General features: G+C 35.5%; 1 protein-coding gene across 2 annotated transcripts; it reads right to left on the bottom strand.

Moving 5' to 3' along the window:
- Positions 1-630: 630 nt before the first annotated feature.
- On the bottom strand, positions 631-10135 carry LOC149802669 (NAD-dependent protein deacetylase Sirt6-like). Of its 2 annotated transcripts, none has more exons than XM_089952039.1 (5): positions 10000-10135; positions 8036-8500; positions 6861-7192; positions 4183-4376; positions 631-3298 (listed from the first exon to the last, which is right to left on the bottom strand). In XM_089952039.1, exons 2-5 carry the CDS (start codon positions 8466-8468, stop codon positions 3103-3105), a joined length of 1155 nt encoding a protein of 384 aa, XP_089808165.1. In that variant the 5' UTR covers positions 8469-8500; positions 10000-10135; the 3' UTR covers positions 631-3102. The 2 variants fall into 2 exon arrangements, with proteins under 2 accessions (XP_089808165.1, XP_089808166.1); XM_089952040.1 differs by having other exon boundaries at positions 10032-10130.
- Positions 10136-19155: the final 9020 nt, after the last annotated feature.

Genomic DNA, 19155 nt, shown 5'->3' with positions numbered 1-19155 from the left:
AGATTTCATGGAAGACAATCACAAAGACGATTTACTGGCTTTACTCATGGATCCGTAATAAGTAACACTTCCGATAATGTTTACTTCGGCTTAACAATTCAAAAACCTAATGAAACCAGTTTTCTCTTCTAGAGTAGAATATGGAGCTTCACCACAACCTGTTCAAATTGATAAATTTCAGAAGCCAAGCGTTGTACACACTATTTCTCGTACATTATATATATCGTATTATTTTAGAATTCATACACGATCACTTCTCCAAAATCACTTAAAGAACCTGGATAAATTGTTAAGTTCCGATCGTTTATTATTAAAAGTCATACGCGAATTCTTCCACCAAATTATAATAAACGTTTTACACACTATTTCTCGTACGTTAAACAAATATTTTCACAGTCCGATAAAAATACACGTAAATGAATTTAAATTTCAGGAACCATGCCACGATCATATTATTTTAAAAGTCACAACTAATCTCATGCCCAAAATGAAGTTAATTTCTTTTGTTTTTTTTACTTTTCTCCAAATTTTTTTTTTTTCATGTGTGAATGAATATACGAAATTTCGGGAGCCATGCTACGACCGCGTTATATCCGAATTCGCGTTATGGCGGGGCGCGTTATAGCGGGGTTCCACTGTATATTGTGTATTACATTCATATAGACCATTAATCCATGAGCATGTCTATCCAACAGTACAACCACATTCATCTGTAGATATGTCTATCCAACAGTACAAACACATTAATCTATGGGTATGTCTATCCAACAGTACAAACACATTAATCTATGGGTATGTCTATCCAACAGTACAAACACATTAATCTATGGGTATGTCTATCCAACAGTACAAACACATTAATCTATGGGTATGTCTATCCAACAGTACAAATACATTCATCTATAGGTATGTCTATCCAACAGCTGAAACACATTAATCTATAGATATGTCTATCCAACAGTACAACCACATTAATCAATGGGTATGTTTATCCAATAGTGCAAACACATTAATCCATGGGTTTGTCTATCCAACAGTACAAACACATTTATCTATGGGTATGTCTATCCAACAGTAGAAACACATTAATCTCTAGGTATGTCTGTCTAACAGTACAAAAACATTAATCCATGGGTATGTCTATTCAACAGTACAAACATTTATCCATGGGTATGTTTATCCAACAGTACAAAAACATTAATCCATGGGTATGTCTATCCAACAGTACAACCACATTAATCTATGGGTATGTTTATCCAATAGTGCAAACACATTAATCCATGGGTATGTCTATCAAACAGTACAACCACATTAATCTATGGGTATGTCTATCCAACAGTACAACCACATTAATCTATAGATATGTCTATCCAACAGTGCAAACACATTTATCTTGAGATATGTCTATCCAACAGTGCAAACACATCCATCTATAGATATGTCTATCCAACAGTGCAAATACATTCATCTATAGATATGTCTATCCAACAGTACAAACACATTAATCTATGGGCATGTCTATCCAACAGTACAAACACATTCATCTATAGATATGTCTATCCAACAGTGCAAATACATTCATCTGAGTATATCTATCCAACAGTACAAACACATTAATCTATGGGTATGTCTATCCAACAGTACAAACACATTAATCTATGGGTATGTCTATCCAACAGTACAAACACATTAATCTATGGGTATGTCTATCCAACAGTACAAACACATCCATCTATAGATATGTCTATCCAACAGTACAAACACATTAATCTATGGGTATGTCTATCGAACAGTAGAAACACATTAATCCATGGGTATGTCTATCCAACAGTAGAAGCAGATTAATCTATGGGTATGTCTATCCAACAGTACAACCACATTTATCTTGAGATATGTCTATCCAACAGTGCAAACACATCCATCTATAGATATGTCTATCCAACAGTGCAAATACATTCATCTGTAGTTATGTCTATCCAACAGTGCAAATACATTCATCTATGGGTATGTCTATCCAACAGTACAAACACATTCATCTATAGATATGTCTATCCAACAGTGCAAATACATTCATCTATGAGTATATCTATCCAACAGTACAAACACATTAATCTATGGGTATGTCTATCTAACAGTACAAACACATTAATCCATGGGTATGTCTATCCAACAGTACAAACACATTAATCTATGGGTATGTCTGTCTAACAGTACAAATACATTCATCTATAGGTATGTCTATCCAACAGTACAAACACATCCATCTATGGGTATGTCTATCCAACAGTACAAACACATTCATCTATAGATATGTCTATCCAACAGTGCAAACACATCCATCTTTAGATTATGTCTATCCAACAGTGCAAATACATTCATCTATGGGCATGTCTATCCAACAGTGCAAATACATTCATCTATGGGTATGTCTATCCAACAGTGCAAATACATTCATTTATGGGTATGTCTATCCAACAGTACAAACACTTTAATCTTCAGATATATCCGGCTCAAATAATGTAAATTAGAGATAATAATCATATATTAAAAAAATAATGTAGGCAGAAAAATATTAGTACATAAAAATGGTCCTCCATTTTTTTTATAGCAAAACGAAATGCATACTTAGGTATATAAATAAAACCAAGTCTGGGATGAAAAATTTGTTCACTTGATGGATATCCACACCTTGATGTTCACTTGATGGATATCCACTCCTAATTAAGTGATAAAAGTAACTTTTTGTTTACTTTGTTTTCATTCTGCCATTTTATTTCTGCTATTTCTTTCTTAAATCATGAAAAGTACAGGACGGATCTGTGTAAATATTACATTATAAATAATTCATTGGAATACATTTAATTATTGGTACGCACATATAAATAAAAAGCAAATACAATTTCCACTAATTTAAAATAATAAACATATACTCTTATTATCCACATATTACAGTACTAGCTGAATATTAACAAATTCTGTGATTCCAAGTCCACAGTTAAATTCTTCACTCAAATAAGCTTAAAGAATTTGGTGTCGGATTCTTTTGATAGAAATCAGGGTCGAGCTGTCATCTTGTATATTCAACATTCTGTGTAACATTTCCTACTTCCTTCTTTCATCATACAATTTCATCCTCTCCTCTCTGCCCTGCTCCCACTCCACAAGTTTTTCTAATCCCAACATGTTGAGCATGACCACTTTCATCAACCTATCACAATCTCCGAAGATACGGACCCCATTTGGGGCCAACTGATCCTTTTCTTTCTCATAACACAATGCATCATATGGTGTTGGCTGTCTGTAAGAAAAACCCACAAAATATATATATATATATATATATATATATATATATATATATATCCTTTCATGTCTAATATTTAAGAAAAACCCACATTATATATATATATATATATATATATATATATATATATATATATATATATATATATATATATATATATATATATATATATGTCTAACATTTATCAATATACCTGTATTAACCAATCGTTCTAACAGACACAACTGAAGTCTCTTTGGAGAATGATCTATTTTAATGCTGCTAAACCTGATAAAAATAGAAAAATAAAATATAAAAAACATGCTATTATTATTGTTAAAAAATTGTGTTGCTGTGCTGGCTAGAGTATTATTACAAGCCAAGGAATGGAGGACATTTCTAGCAACTCTATTACAAGCCAAGGACTGTTGGGGATTTCTCAAGCTACTCTATTGACAGCCATGGAGAGAGGGCATTTCTCAAGCCAACCCACATGATATATATATATATATATATATATATATATATATATATATATATATATATATATATATATCACTGGCAACTTAATAACACTTGTCAATACCCAATCACTTCACTGGCAACTTACCTGACACTTGTCAATATTCAATCATGTCACTGGCAGCTTACATGATACATGTCAGTGTTCAATCATTTCACTGGCAACTTACATAACACTTGTCAATATTCAATCATTTCACTGACAACTTGCATGACACGTGTTCAGTATTCACTGGCAACTTATATGACACTTGCAATTTTGCACCAGTGTCATGACTTTTGCATAGTCATAACCATCTGTATGTGCACTGGGAATCAAACCAAAATTTAACACAAATAACTTACTGTTACAACTACTGCACTTTCAGTATATGGCTTACCTGTTACACAGAATAAGTCTGATTGGTTTCTTTCCCATCTGTACAAGATCACTGGCTGGAGTGACTCGAAGTGTGGACCCAAGACACAGAACCAGGTCTGCCTTCTTTGCATTTTGTGTCGCTGCTGACAACACTTCATCCTCCAAGTAATCACCAAAGTTGATGATGGTATTCATCAGGTATCCTTTACAATCCTGTAACATTAGACAGATTTGTAATTTATTATTAGGATAGGCATGCAAAAACTTTGGTGACCTGACAACTTTTATAAAGTACAATGATTGATTTTGTTATTATTTTGCATGTGCATTTTTTTCTGATTTTTCCAACACAAAAAAATTAAAGGTAAATACAGACTACATAATTCGCAGGCCAGTTGAGTTTACCCAGGAGACTAGGCTGAACTATATTGTACAGTCCTTGCACAGTCAAAGCGTCACTTAAATCCTTATTCATTCCCAAACATATTATATTCAGTTTTTGTTTTATTCATTGTTTCAACCTAATTGCATTCTTCCAGATAACATTTCAGCAGTCCTTAATAGCTATTTCATTTATGTTGAATCACGCACTCACGAGTTACTCATTTTCAATGATATAAGTGATCCATCAACTTGAGGTAATATTTTTTAAAAGGTACACACATTTGATTGTACAAGGCACATAACCAGCATAATTTACATGTTTATGAAGAGTGGTAATATTAAAGGCTAAAATTCTCATATAGATCAACTAGGATCAACATTAATCAATTTTAGTTTGTGTTTTAGCTGAACAAACATCATAAATTTCCACACAATGGAAAGCTTGATGCTTCAGTGGTTCCTATGTTGATAGTCAGCTAATTTGACTTTTGTTTTGTGACTGCAGTACAGGCCAGTTAATCATTAAAACCCTGAAACTGACTTGTGCAAAGAGGGAATTTTGACCGGCAACTATACCAGTACATTGATGTGTTATTGCCTTTTATTCCATAATATTGGCACGATTACCGTAGTTTTGTAAAACAGAGTGTAAGGCATACATATGAACTTTTCAAAAGCCAAGCAAGGAGGCTGAAGAAAAAAACAGATTGGGACCTATAATCGGGAGGTTTATCGTGGCATTTTTAAAGCCTTGTTGTCACTAAATAATGATCAATCTTCCTGGTCCAATATACATGAAATTTGCAAAAAGACTAGCCGTTTCTTCCCGTGACATGCCCTATTTTCCCTCAGGACATGCCCTATTTTCATATTCTGGTCAGCTGTGGTCAGCTGCACAATAACAAAAGATTAGTCTTAAATAAACAAGCAAGAAAGCCAGCATGACTAATTAAAAGCTAATCCTTATCAATGTAACTAATTTGCGAAAACAACTGGCCTTCCGTCATAATTTAAAGAAACCATGTTCTACACTACTGTGTGTTATGCAAGTACCAGCAATTGATTGGCAAATAAAGGATTCCCACTTTTGTTGAATTAAAGGTACCTAAATAGGCAGCCTCATGGTACCGTACATGTGGCAACTATTTTCCCCTCGTATATCCGACCGTATTCCCTTATTGTAGACTCATAAAGCATTCAATATTGTTTACAATAAAACATATTCTGAATTAGTTTTTTGAGGACACAATTGCTTCTTGGTATATATTTTCATTCCTTCTTTTAATTTAGTGATGGTAATTAACATTGGTATATATGGTATAAAAAGTGTTCACTCATGTAAGTTTCTTTCGTGGGAATGGCGCTATAGTATATGGAGTTACAGCATTCGTAGTGATCATTCTTTGGATTGAAATTAACTATGGGCGATTTTATTCTTGTGAGCTTTTTCTTCTGGTTTATATTTTTATTTTTTGTATTGTTGTAGAGGTAAAAAAATCATTAATTTTGTGAATAATGTTTACACTTAACATCCTATTTAGTGAAGAAGTGAAATCTTTCTAGTAAAGTAATTATTTCGTCACAACAATTCACAGGTGGTACAACAGAAGATGTAGGACTTTTCTTGTATAGAAGAAATGAAAATCGAAGACATAATGTAATAATTGGGAGTTTTCTGCAAAAATCTATTATGAAATCTGGAGATAGGCATAGAGCGATCCCAAAAATTGGAGTTTTTCTCCCTTCCGGCGTGAAAGTTGACAGGTATGGTGTAAGGCCGCTTACATCAAAACAAACTACAACTCCGCTTTTACAGTATTAGAGTATTAGCATAATTTTCGAATGCATTATTTCTGAAACTTTATTATTGTATTTTGGAGATATCATTAAAGTTGAGCGCATTGGTGCTCATGATTCGACTCCAAGGGATGTGCTTAATTAAGCGTTTAATCAAACCTACAATGTACATGCGTTGGCACCAATATGTAAATACATTCAGTAGCCTAACTGCAAGCATTAAATCCAACCATATTGTTGTTTCCTGTGTTGTCATATTGGGTTACTTTTTAATGAGCTAGGCATTTATAATTTCAATGCAAAGTAAAAACGTAATTACCGGTGCACTGATATAAAATGTCCAGTGCAATAGCATAAACAAACAATAATTGAGACATCAATATCTGTAATGGATGGATATTGGTAACTATGTTGTACAGACTAATAAAATACATTGATGTCTGTCTGCAACAGACAGGCACAGATAACACTATAAACCATCTCCATAGAATAAAGCTGGGCATAATTATATCAAACCTTTTTCTCACATATCCTTCCTGTGCGATGGTTAATTTTACATCTTTGGCAGCATTTGGGTGGAACTGATGAATTTCCTGTGACACTTCTGTAGGAAAATGGCCGTTCATACCGTGCCCCACATTTCTCACATTTTTCTATGAAACTGTTGCCATGAAGCTCTGAGAGTTTTGAGTGGGGAATGCCTGAGAGTCTATGAAGACCATCTGTGTTTTGACTGATCAAATGTTTCATGTGACCCATCTCCATCAGTTTCACAAGTGCCTCATGAGTGTAGGTTGGGCGATAGGAGCTGTATGATTTCTTTGCACTCTTCTTGACTCCTTTTTCACCTGCAACAGAAATTTAAAAATACAGCCCCAGTTTCAGATTTTCACTTATCAAAATGCCTCTTGAACTGACAAAAGTCAATGGGAAAATTATTTTCAAATATACTTTACACCAAACCTGTCACACTCAGGTTTCTATAACGTTATATTATGACCATGTAATGCCTTCCATTTCTGAGGACTATGCACACTGACCTAAGAGTCAATCCATAACAGAATATGAAATAGTTTTCCTCCAAATATAATCATTTATACACGGTAAGACAAAATGGTGCGGGGCCCCGAGTGGCTGAGTGGTCTAAAGCGCTCACCGTTACGGATCACTGCCATCTCACCTTTGTCTGCATAGGTCCAAGTCTCGGGTTGGGCCAGTGTGGATATGTGAGAAAGCTTGCCGGTAGCTTCTTGTGGGTCGGTGGTTCTTTCCCGGGTTTTCCCGGGTTCTTCCTCCACCATTAATACTGACTGCCATGTATAGCCTATCTTGTGCTGAAAAATGGCGTTAAACCCTACAACAACAAAATGGTGCACACAAAAACCTAAAACACTCCTACAAAAATTCCTCTTATCAGTTTAGAAATGAAATAAATTACCAAAAATGATTGCAGCATTTCAAAATCAAATTCATGATATGTAGTTAAAATCTTTATAAACATACCTATATCTAAAACAGTATATGGAGGATAATGGTCATGGCAACATGAATAAAATCGTGTCCAAGTTTGTTCTACCCTGGGAATCAACCCAGGTTATTAAGCTTATAAAATGCGTTTTATTACAGGATAATATATTAATATCATCTTTTGTATATATTGAATGCAACACCTTTTTTAAATTTTCTTTTACCATATTCTTTCTTTTTGTCTCTGTCAGTCCATTTCCCATCTATTCCACGAAAATCTCCAATACCAGCTGCTGTTGATATTCCAGCCCCAGTGAAACCAATAAAATAGTCAGCTGATTTGATCATTTGGGCAATTCTCTTGGCTTCATCTTTGACCTTCTCTTCTTCATCATGATATTCTGCAGTTTTTACAGCTTCCTGAACTAACTGCACCTCCAAGTCTGAGAGCTTCATATCAGGGTTCTTTCTCTTGGCTGCAGATGACAAATATTTCCAACACTGATAATGAAAAACTGCATTTCCTTCCTCAGACCATGCTGCCTTAAGATCTTTTCTCTCATGTTCGGTTAGGTTGAAAGCTCTAACTTCAACATGGGCATGCATAGAAGTTATGGCCCCTTCTTTACAGGTGAATAAAGAGCAATGAGCTGCCATCAGATATTATCTCCTCTGAAAATGACGCTTTTCTGAAGACAAAAAATAATTGTATGTATTTCCTGTATCTGTGATATTTTTTTCCAAAATAGATAGAAAAATGCGTTACTGTCTCTGAATCAACATCACTACTAACATTTTTTTCAGGGGAAAGTTTGCCCCCTTCTTACTGCCAATTGTTTTTTGAAAGACAGAAATGTATGCATCTCAAAATATCCCATTTTAAATATATTCTTAATATTCTGACTTCAGTTATTATAATTTAGATTTATCGATGTTTTGACCAAAAAAGCAAGCTTGCCTGAATATACTTATAAATGAAATGAACTCCATATTTTACATAAGTCACAAAGCATGAAAACTGATTACACCAAGCATTGCCATAGTAACATATCTAAAGAAATAACTATATTTGAACAACTGTTTACAATTATTCTCAAAACACACAAGAAGGGCACATTAAGAAGTAATTAGTTCCTTTCTGGTGCTATGATCAAATAACTTCTAGTCAATCTAATCACTTTGTTGGAATAGGTTGGCAATTTTTTTTATTACATACAGTAAAACCTCCATACTGTTTATAATATCAGACATTAGATATCACCCTGTTCATCCATGCACAATAGTTCCGTGCAACAATATGGTGCTTTAAACAAAGATTATTAAAGCATATTTCATCTTATGAGGTCCACAAAATTAAGAGAATATAGAGGTATAATACTGACATGTAATGTTGCACAGAACTAAATCATAACTTGTACAGGACCCTAATTTTCTATTTTTAGTATACAAGTTTTATTTTTTCTGCAAATCAAGCATTGTCATGTAGAATCCGGGGGAAAGCACTTTCCATTCTGTTTGGTATATATATATATATATATATATATATATATATATATATATATATATATATATATATATATATATATTCCATTCTGTTTCGTATATATATATATTCATTTTATTAATTCTCAAAAAAAAAAACCCAAAAAACTAAAAGGTGAATGAGCTGCTTTTAAAAAATATTTAATTACTAAATTGCCTTCGTAAAATAAACAGTCTTAAGTTATTTCATCTGTCAGAGAACTTGACTAGTCAGCGGATTTCTCTTTATCCATCAAAGGCAACATACTATTTTGAAGCACTCGATACAGCTCTACTGCGTATCATTTCTATGATCTATAGTCCACATGACTCGTATAGTTACTTACAAGTAACCCGTCATACATGTACTATATAATAACTACGTAGTTATTATATAGTACATGTATGACAGGTCAGTTGTAATCAACGATACGAGCCCCTGTGGTCTAGTCCAACAATGTTAGACAGCGTCGATGTTTTACATGTAGGACTATTCTTAGTCCTACATGTAAGGCATAGCACATTTTGATTTTGTTGAGGTGCTATGCCTGACGCCCACAACATAAATATCAGCGTCGGGTCTTACAGGTAGGACTAGACTATTCTATGATCACAAGATCGAACGCAATTTACCGATGTTCTAGGCAAAATCTTCTTTAAAACTTACCTCTCATGATACTCTAAAAAATAAGATCTTACATTTTCCAAATTATGCACCTCACACACAACTCGTCATTTCCTAAAATACACATGCATAGATATATGTTTACAAGCAAAACAACTACTTAGTTTTGGTTGTACAAGTTTACTGGTCAAAGGGAGGCTACTCACGTGTTTTGACGAATACTTAAACGAAAACAGTTTTATGTCGCTATGCAGTATCGTCGCTAAGAAAACGATCTAAGTTTGAGTCCCAGGACTCGTTCAACTAATTTAATTCACTGCTATATTATCTTACAAGGTTTCTAAATACTAAAAATGGAACAAGATCTTTTCAATGTTTTAACAAGAATTAATTTATCATGTGGTAGATTTTCATGGCTACATAAAATGTTAAAGAAAAAACAAAACATGTTTTTCTCTGTTTTTACAGCTACGTAACATTTGTTTTATGTTTAAACCAAGCAATTCTGCCTTCCTGCAGGTACATTTGATCTAAACATAAAGCTTGAAATGTATTTTTGCACTTCACTTTGAAAATTAAATCTACGTTGGTCAGTTTAATAACCTGTCAGTTGCTTTTGCCACAAGGTCCACACCATAGTTACTTAAACTTCTCATTATGTATTTTTTTAAAAATGAAACAAAAATTTGAAAGCATTCTGTATCATAATAGGCTCTCCCACATTCTAAAAAAAAATCACAAAAACAAGCAAACAACCTAGATAGTATTTTTTGTCAGCCATGTTTAAAAACATATCACTTTAGTTGCGTGTCAGGGAGTTTTTAAAAAAATAAATTGTCGGTTCGCATTTATATAATAAGAAACATTAGCTTATTGGAGCTATTTTATCTATAGACTATGTATTGTGATCGAAAATAAGCACTCATTTTGTCTGTCAGAATAGGTTGAGACCAAAAGCAAATAGATAAATACACACTGGTATTAACGAAAGATCCTAAGCAGATACACAAGAATGAAACACGTTGAGAGGAAGGTTTATTGACAAATTAAATTTTGTGATTTAACGAAGTCATCAGCTTTACGAACAGCCGTTACTGTAGTGTCGATATCAAGCTCATCACAGTAAGTTTTGACGTCACTATTGATTAATTGATTGATTACTTGGATTTACGTCGTGTGCGCCCAACAGGGCATGTGCGACGGGTTTATTCCAGCATAGCGGGAGGCTAAATGTTCCTCGGGGAAGGAATTAGTGCCACATCCCCCAGGCGTTTATGTGCTCAAGGAGCACTGCTAATTTAGCCTTCAGGAAGTAGGACTATATGTCTCTAACGACCTGAATGAAGGGCTTTCACGAGTGGGAATGGGACCAACACACACATGTTAACAGACAGTTGATTTCATTTCGGTTATTGACAGTAATAGTGGTCGACCCAAGCAGTATGTAACGCCCGTTGCGATTGGTCGCAACGATGACGTCACATTGGGTCGCCTAGCATTAGGCGGGTGTAAATTGGGCTAGTTGTACTAACAGACAATAAAAAAAATGGCAATAATGTGTTAGCCACCTGTGCATTTGGGTCAAATCAAAACAAGTTGTAAAATTTTCCTACGTCCTAACAATCGTAAAAATTCTAGTACATAGTGTACGTTGTAGATGCCATACAAATTTTTAATAACTAATATGCCTGAGCGACATATAAAAGGTTTGGTCACTGTTAGGTCATAAAAGGTTTGAATTTTGAAGATGTGGATTGAAGGATCAAGTTAGTGTACATACTAGTTTTATCGAAACGGGATACCAAGCCAAAATGGCTCCTGGATAAGAGGCAATATTGGTAGCCCTTAGAAGAGCTTTTTAAGCAAAAGTTCCCCGTTTTCCTTCTGCTCCTTTACATTTCTCCGCAGTCCTTTTTCCTCTCAAGTAATTTCGGGGAAATGGTAGTTGTGTGAGTAAAAATGTAGTTAGCTGCTTCCACTAGCTGCTGGACTGGGTAGTTCTTGTAGGCCTCTTGATAGAATTGTGTAAGGATTCTGACACCATAATGCCACCCGCTATTCATTTAACTTGGCTTTTATTTATGTTAGGTGTTTCATGCGTGTTGCACGCTTATTTGTGTTTGCATTGGATGAAAAACTCTGTGCTGCTTTAGTGTTAGTATAGTCTGTATCACAGAAGTAGGCCGCAGTATTACCTTGGCTGTCTTTCATGTTAGGGTTTTGTTCTGTGCACTTCCCACTATGACGTTATTCTTAAACTCAACTAATATGAGTTGTCTAAGACCATCATAATCTTTATCAACATGTTTAGATGCACACCACCTATCAAATATTCATCACACAGTATGTATAGTTTTCCTACAGCATGCGCAGTTTCATATTTTTTTTTATATTACCCGGCGTTAAAATATCACTTTATGTGATTCTGACTGGTCCAAATAACCCATGAAATTATTGTGCAGTATTCTCTTTACTGATTGGCTGCAGTCATGGGAACACTTTTTTTAAACCCGCCTTCTGGAATTTTTTTGTTTGCAATGAACATTTTTGGCCGCATTTTTTGAATCGACTCGCGAAATGCTAATGGGAAAAAATGGTCCCGTTTATTTCAATGTACCTAATTTACCTCCCAGAGGGCTTCCTTATGTCATATACAACATATCATAACATGAAAAATGGCTAAAACCACAATACAAAAACAATACCAACAACAAGTAAAACTACGTGTATTGCTTGTGTGGAGTAAGGGTTGACGAAGCGGTATATCTGTAGCATGGAATCCACCCTATATACAAGCTTGGTTTAAATGTTAACTTACAGAAGTAAAAAAGCTCACCTCTATTCACAGAAGAGTGAAGATATAAACCAGACTCCAAACTGACAGCAGTTTTTACAACCATTGCATATTTAAGATGTAAATATGTGATTCAATTCCGAGTCAAAATGAAATTTCTTTGCATATTCTTTAGTCTACTGTTCCAAATCAAACACTGCAGCAACAGAGGGGGCGAACAGACCACTTGTCTGAAACGTCATTTGCTTAAAATAAAAGCTCCTCCGAAATAAAAAAAAAAATAAGGTCACTGACGCTAAACCAAAGCGTTTAACCTGACCGAGAGTTTCTCTAATTGGATTACTTTATTTTTGTCGAAATTTTTGTTTACCCATCAGAGGTCCCGCCCCCTCTGCTGCTATTAATTAAAAAATATCATATTAATAATGCCATCAGCTAAGGAATCTCACACTGCTAGATTAGCTCGAGAGAGACTAAAAGCAATCAAAACATCCTGTTCATGATTCTGTTAGACAAAAATTGCAAGAACGTCAAGAAGCCCAAGTTGAATTTACAGAAGGCACAGACCAGTTATTTAAACCGGTTACAAAAATTACTGGAAAAGCTGTATGGGGAGACTTTAAGGATGATGAGGATTACGAGGATGAGGACGAGGAGAAGAAAAAGAAAAAGAAGAAGGGTATTCTTTAAGTATTAAAACAAACCGCTGAGCAAACGGAAAAAATAACGAGAACTAAGAAAACAAAAAAGATTTTACGAAAACTTCCAACTGATATAGCTGTAGCTCAACCTCCACCCGTCGACGAAGAAATACTTGAGGGTATTGGAAAAATTCGTACTGAAGTCACCGACGTGAGAAAAGAATTTGCACATAAACCTAAAACAGGAAGAGTCAATGTTGAATTGATTGTAAAATTTAGACAGGAGTTTATCGAAGATATTAGAAATACTGAAGAAGATGATTTACCCGAAAAAATACTATCTGGTATACTTAATAAATCTGATATTTTAAAACTCGGTTATGAAAAAACAAACGATGAAAATTTTATTAAATGGGTATATCGTATATATTACGACATAAAACGAGTAAAAATTAATGATCATAGATACGATACACTTGTTAAAGAAATAAAAAGACTTGATAGAGAGAGGCTGGAACAAATAGAACAACAGCCGGAACCTTCATATCAACTTCTTCCACCGCAACCACAAATAACAACAACAATCACCACAGCAAAAGTTGATGTCACAGTTTAAAAGGTCTGAAGAACTACTTAAAAAAGCAAGGGTGGAAAGATCACCCTTAAGACTCTTTGAGAAAAGGACGGAAACAAGTGAGGATAAAGGAGCAACGGGGAGTGGTCTGGGAAATAATTTTGTTTGTCCTGATAATATCCTCAATGACGTGTCACGGTTAGAAGTTCTCATAGGAGGAAAACGTGCCGGAAATAACTCACCAGAAATAATTAATGAAGCAGCTGATATTTGTCAACGATTATTCGAAGGTGGTTTTATGGATATCAGCGTTTACCGAGAACTTATCGATGAACTCGTTGATGATTAGTCACCATGATTAGATAAAATGGTAAATAAAATAAGATGATTGTACACACTACTCAACGTGGACCGATCATGGTCAGAGTAGTAAATTCACGACTTCCAAATTATAAAACAATTTAAGGAGATGGACTTGGTGATGTTGTTCAAGGTCTATTTAGAAGGATGGCTCCAAAAGCAATACCGATTGTAAAACAATTATCTGTGAAGGCTATTGAGGCTGTTCGTGATAAAATTCCTGGCACTATTGGTAATCTTGCTAGTAAATGGTTCTTGACAGTCAAGGACAGAGTATCTCGATTAGTACGAAAAAAACCGCATTAACCAGTGAAACTGGCCAGCACTGAAGTTATGCCCGCAAATGTCGGTAAAATAATAAATCAAGCCGCAAATAAAAAACTAGCGGAATTATCCGAAGAAGCAGAAAGAAATATAACTGCAAATTTAATAGCAGGAAGTGATCTTCGTGTCAGACGACAATAATTTAGATCACCATTTGAAAAAATGGGTAATTATAATAAAATGTTCAAGCGTATATCCGATCCGGGGTTTGATATAGACGCGCCAGTTCTCAAAGATGAATCAGTACGTGATTATCAAATTTATTCCTATGACGCAAAAAAACCAAATCAGCGGGGGAGAATCGAATTATAGGTTCATGATACAAGTAGATATTTCTTACCCGCTGAGGCATTTATTGACGTAGAAGGTGAAATTATAAAAGCAGATGATACTGAGTACGGAGGTGATGTTAGAATCGGTTTTGTCAACAACGGTATTATGGCGTTGTTTGACAGTGCCACATACATGATCGATGGAAGAAATATTGAATCGATTCAAAAAGACGTTGATGTTGCCACAGCGATAATAGGTCTAGCAAGATATTCAGATGATTATACAAGATCAACCGGTCCGACAATGATGTTTGCCAAGGACACTTCTGATCACCCAGACAGCAGACCGCATAATATAAGACGACCCAGAAATTTTACCAATAACGCTGATGCTGATGTGTGGTTAGTTGTTCATGATGCTAATTCAGAGTTCAACTTAGGATTTTCATCACGACGATCAATGTTAAAAGGCGATCGCAGAAGATTTTCATGTGCGATTCCATTATTTCATATTTTTGGATTTTGCAGAAATGTTAGAAAAATTATCTTCGGGGCTAGACACACAGCTGTGCTTGTAAGAAAAAGTGATGATAATGATGCACTCTGGAGACCTCTTGGTGATGCTGATAAAGTAATACTGAAAAAACTTTCATTGTGGATGCCAGTAATGACTCCATCAATTGCTGAGGAACAAAAATTACTCTCTTTTATGGACTCGGGCGGTAAATCATTGTTATCATGGTTGACAGTGACCACAGATGCTGTTCAAACTTCTGTTAATGGTTTACTTACATGGCATATAGTTTCACAGCAGGGTGTTTCTGCACCACGACATATATTTGTTGCTTTTCAGGATATTGCGCGAACGAATTCACAAACACGTAGTCACATGATATTTGACAAACTTGGAGTTAATGAGGTTTCCTTGCGGATAAATGGACATCAAGAAGCAGCTGAAGATGTATTGTTAAATTTTGATCAAAATCACGTAGTGCGTGCATATCATCGTTTGATGTCATTTATGGGACGTGATCAAAATATAGATACTGGTCTGCAAATATCACAACTAGATTTTACAACATTATATCCCATTTATTACTTTTCGTTGAAACATCTTGATTTATCTAGACAATCTGTCGTTGATATTCACTTTCGAGCTCGGGTAACACAACCTCCTGCTGCCACAGATTACAGAGCAGTTGCTGTTATATTTAGCGATAAATCAATGTTGCTTGATGGTGTTGGTGGACGAATGAGAGTTATTGATGCACCAGTGGAAAATCTTTAATCATATTATTTAAAAACACGAGTATTATCGTAAAATGCCATATCATCACGTTAGTGTCAGTCTGACTCCTGGTCAGATTAAAAACCTTCAATCAAATTCAGCACAAAAAAAACTGCGGAATGAAAATATCACTAGAGCGAGATCAGATCACGGGTGGTCAAAATAAATTATCATTATCAGAACGTTAACTTAAACATTTCAACGGCGCTAAACAATCAAAAGCAGGCGTCAAACTTAATCTCTCTGCGGGTGCGGTTAAAGACTCAATGAAAACAGGTGGTATTTTTTTCCACTTCTCGCGGCTATTGCAGCATTAATTTCCGCAGCTGCAACTGCCGTAACAAAAGCAGCCGCATTAGGTACTGTTGGAACCGCTGATGAAATGGCATTAAAGAAAGCAACAGGGCGAGGATTAAAAACATGAGGGATCGGATTAAGATTACCGCGATCTCGTTGGGGAAGAGGTCTGAGGCTTCCAGGAACACTTCGTTAATTATTACAGCATAAAATTTTGATTTACTTGATGCTGCTAAACAACTAAAAATAAAAAACTTCAGAGGTGTTTTTATGCGAGATCAATTGTCGGACCGACCAAACAATATTGAAACGGGTATCATTAATCTCGATGATAATTCAGGACCCGGTACTCATTGGGTATCATACGCAATTGATCCACGTGGAGTCGTTTATTTCGATTCGTACGGGTTAGCTCCACCTCGTGAGTTTATCAAGTATGTCGCGCCACTCCAATCAGCGGTTTGGTATTCAACGCTACCAACACAAACAATGACGGATCCGCCAATATGCAGCAGTGAAGTAATTAATGTACTCGACGCTATATCAGAGTCCTCCGCGGCACCTCATAAAGTCGTGCATGATTATACAAGTAATCGCTTCGTTTTAAACAGATCTTAGATCTTATATAATGGTTGATATTTACGGAAGATCTACTCCTATCAAGAAAAAAAAATCCGACATTGATTTGTCGAAGTACGCGACTAAAGATGAACTTGCTGTTAATATGAACCTGGCTGGAGTTGACCCAGATGAGGTTGTTATTTTTCAGGATCGATATGGTAAGTTAAAATCTAGCGATATCAAATGGAATGATATAGTTCGACGAGTATTCGGTGCGGTCACGGATAACATTCCCGTGTTTACTGACGGAGGTAGAATCACAGACTCAAGTATATCGTTTACAACCATCAGAGATGAAATTGCAAAAAATGTTGCTAATCGCTTAAAAAATACCGGTGACATAATAACATGTGAACTCAGCATGGACGGAAACAAGATAACAGTGTTAAGAGATCCAACATACGACGAAGATGCCGCGACGAAAAAATATGTGGACGTCGGCCACAGCACCATTGACGGTAAATTATCCACGTTGCGGGCCGAGTATGACGTCGGCTACAGCACCGTAGATGGTAAATTATCCACGTTGCGGGCCGAATATAATGTGCACGTAGGCGCTTTTGGAAGATTTCGAAGAAATTTTCAAAAAATCAATGAAGCCATAGATGATTTCTTCGGCACTCCGCTCACCGTTGACATAAAACTTTCCGAAATCAAAACTAACATAGACACAAAAAAAACACTCGAAGATGTCGTAAATGGAATTCCTAATATCGTTAACAAAATTAGTCTGATTAAAATTCCAGCCGGAGTAACTCCCGGGCATATTACCAACATCGTATACACGGTGTCATTTGGATTCGCAACATGGTCACAGCAAAATAAAACTATCAAGCATACAGCAACAGTCACTGGTGTGTACAGGCTGTCTGTGTTCAGTGCTGAAAAATTCGAGATATTTACAACGTATCCTTGGCGTTATTCAACTGATAAATTTTCTGGAGTAGTGTCTATCATATTAAACAAGGGAACTGAAGAAATATTTATTCTGGAAGCAGCTGATAAGAAATTAACCGCAGCATCTTACTGGTGGTGTCTAGAATTTGTAGCTGAAACACCTCAATTGGTTACTGTGTAAAATATAATGGACGTTCAAAAATTTAGGTTCAATCAAGTACGTGAATGGCAAACAAACTTAAAAGATCGAGTCGAACAATATACAATAAAAGTAAAGAAATATCGACGACGACTAGTTATCGTCGACGCAATCGTTTATTTAGTATCCGCTATTGTTGTGTCCACCGGCGTATTATTATCAACGATAATAATGATGGCGCCAGTAACCGTAACAATCTGTATTTCAGCAACAACAACAATTGCAGGTGTACTCAATATCATTGCAAAAAAAATATGCACGTGCATGAATAAAAAATTGCATGATTACATGATAAAGTTGCACACGGCGACGGTAGCATACTCAAAGTTATCGTCTTTGTTATCAAAGAGCCTTAATGATGGAATCATCTCCGATTTCGAGTTTTCAGAAATGACTAAAATATACAACTGTGCTAGTGTTAAAGGCACAAATATATTAAATAATGACATCAGTAGAGCTACTCCAGCGGATCGTGACAAACACAACTCCGCTGAAAACCACGATGATCTCAGTAAGTTCCACTAATCCTGAATTTAACGTCAGTTTTCCAACTGCGATTCCAGCAAAAGAAATCGCACTGGTAGAATTACGAGAATATTCAGTTGGCCAAACATAAGATCAAAATCGTTTAATGGATAACCAGCAAATAATTCGCTTGTATTTGCTAATAAGAACAAACCGGATGGAACACCTGACTAGGTTGTTGTTGGAATACCCACTAGCAGTTATGAGTTTGAACACAACGATGAATTTGCGCGTAGAATAAAATCAATAACCGGAAAAGAAGCAAAAATATCATTTAACGTTCATGAGCCGACGCTATCTTCTACGGTTGAGATACATTCTCCTGATTATGCCATTGATATTTATCAATCGTCAATTAGATCTATTTTAGGTTGGCCTGATATTGCGCCAGAATATCATGGACCAC

This window comes from Sinohyriopsis cumingii, chromosome 3 (assembly GCF_028554795.1).
Source record: "Sinohyriopsis cumingii isolate HCF-2022 chromosome 3, ASM2855479v2, whole genome shotgun sequence".
NCBI lineage: Eukaryota > Metazoa > Mollusca > Bivalvia > Unionida > Unionidae > Sinohyriopsis > Sinohyriopsis cumingii.
The sequence above is the reverse complement of the archived record's forward strand: the minus strand, read 5'-3'. Positions and strand labels throughout refer to the sequence as shown.

Bases quoted from the DNA above. Each gene is read 5' to 3' on its own strand.
- LOC149802669 (XM_089952039.1), bottom strand. From the start codon at position 8,468: ATGGCAGCTCATTGCTCTTTATTCACCTGTAAAGAAGGGGCCATAACT. The intron at 7,193-8,035 runs GTAAAAGAAAAT...TTTCTGTTGCAG, and splicing joins AGACAAAAAGAAAGAATATG to GTGAAAAAGGAGTCAAGAAG. The intron at 4,377-6,860 runs GTTTGATATAAT...CTAATGTTACAG, and splicing joins GAAGGATATGTGAGAAAAAG to GATTGTAAAGGATACCTGAT.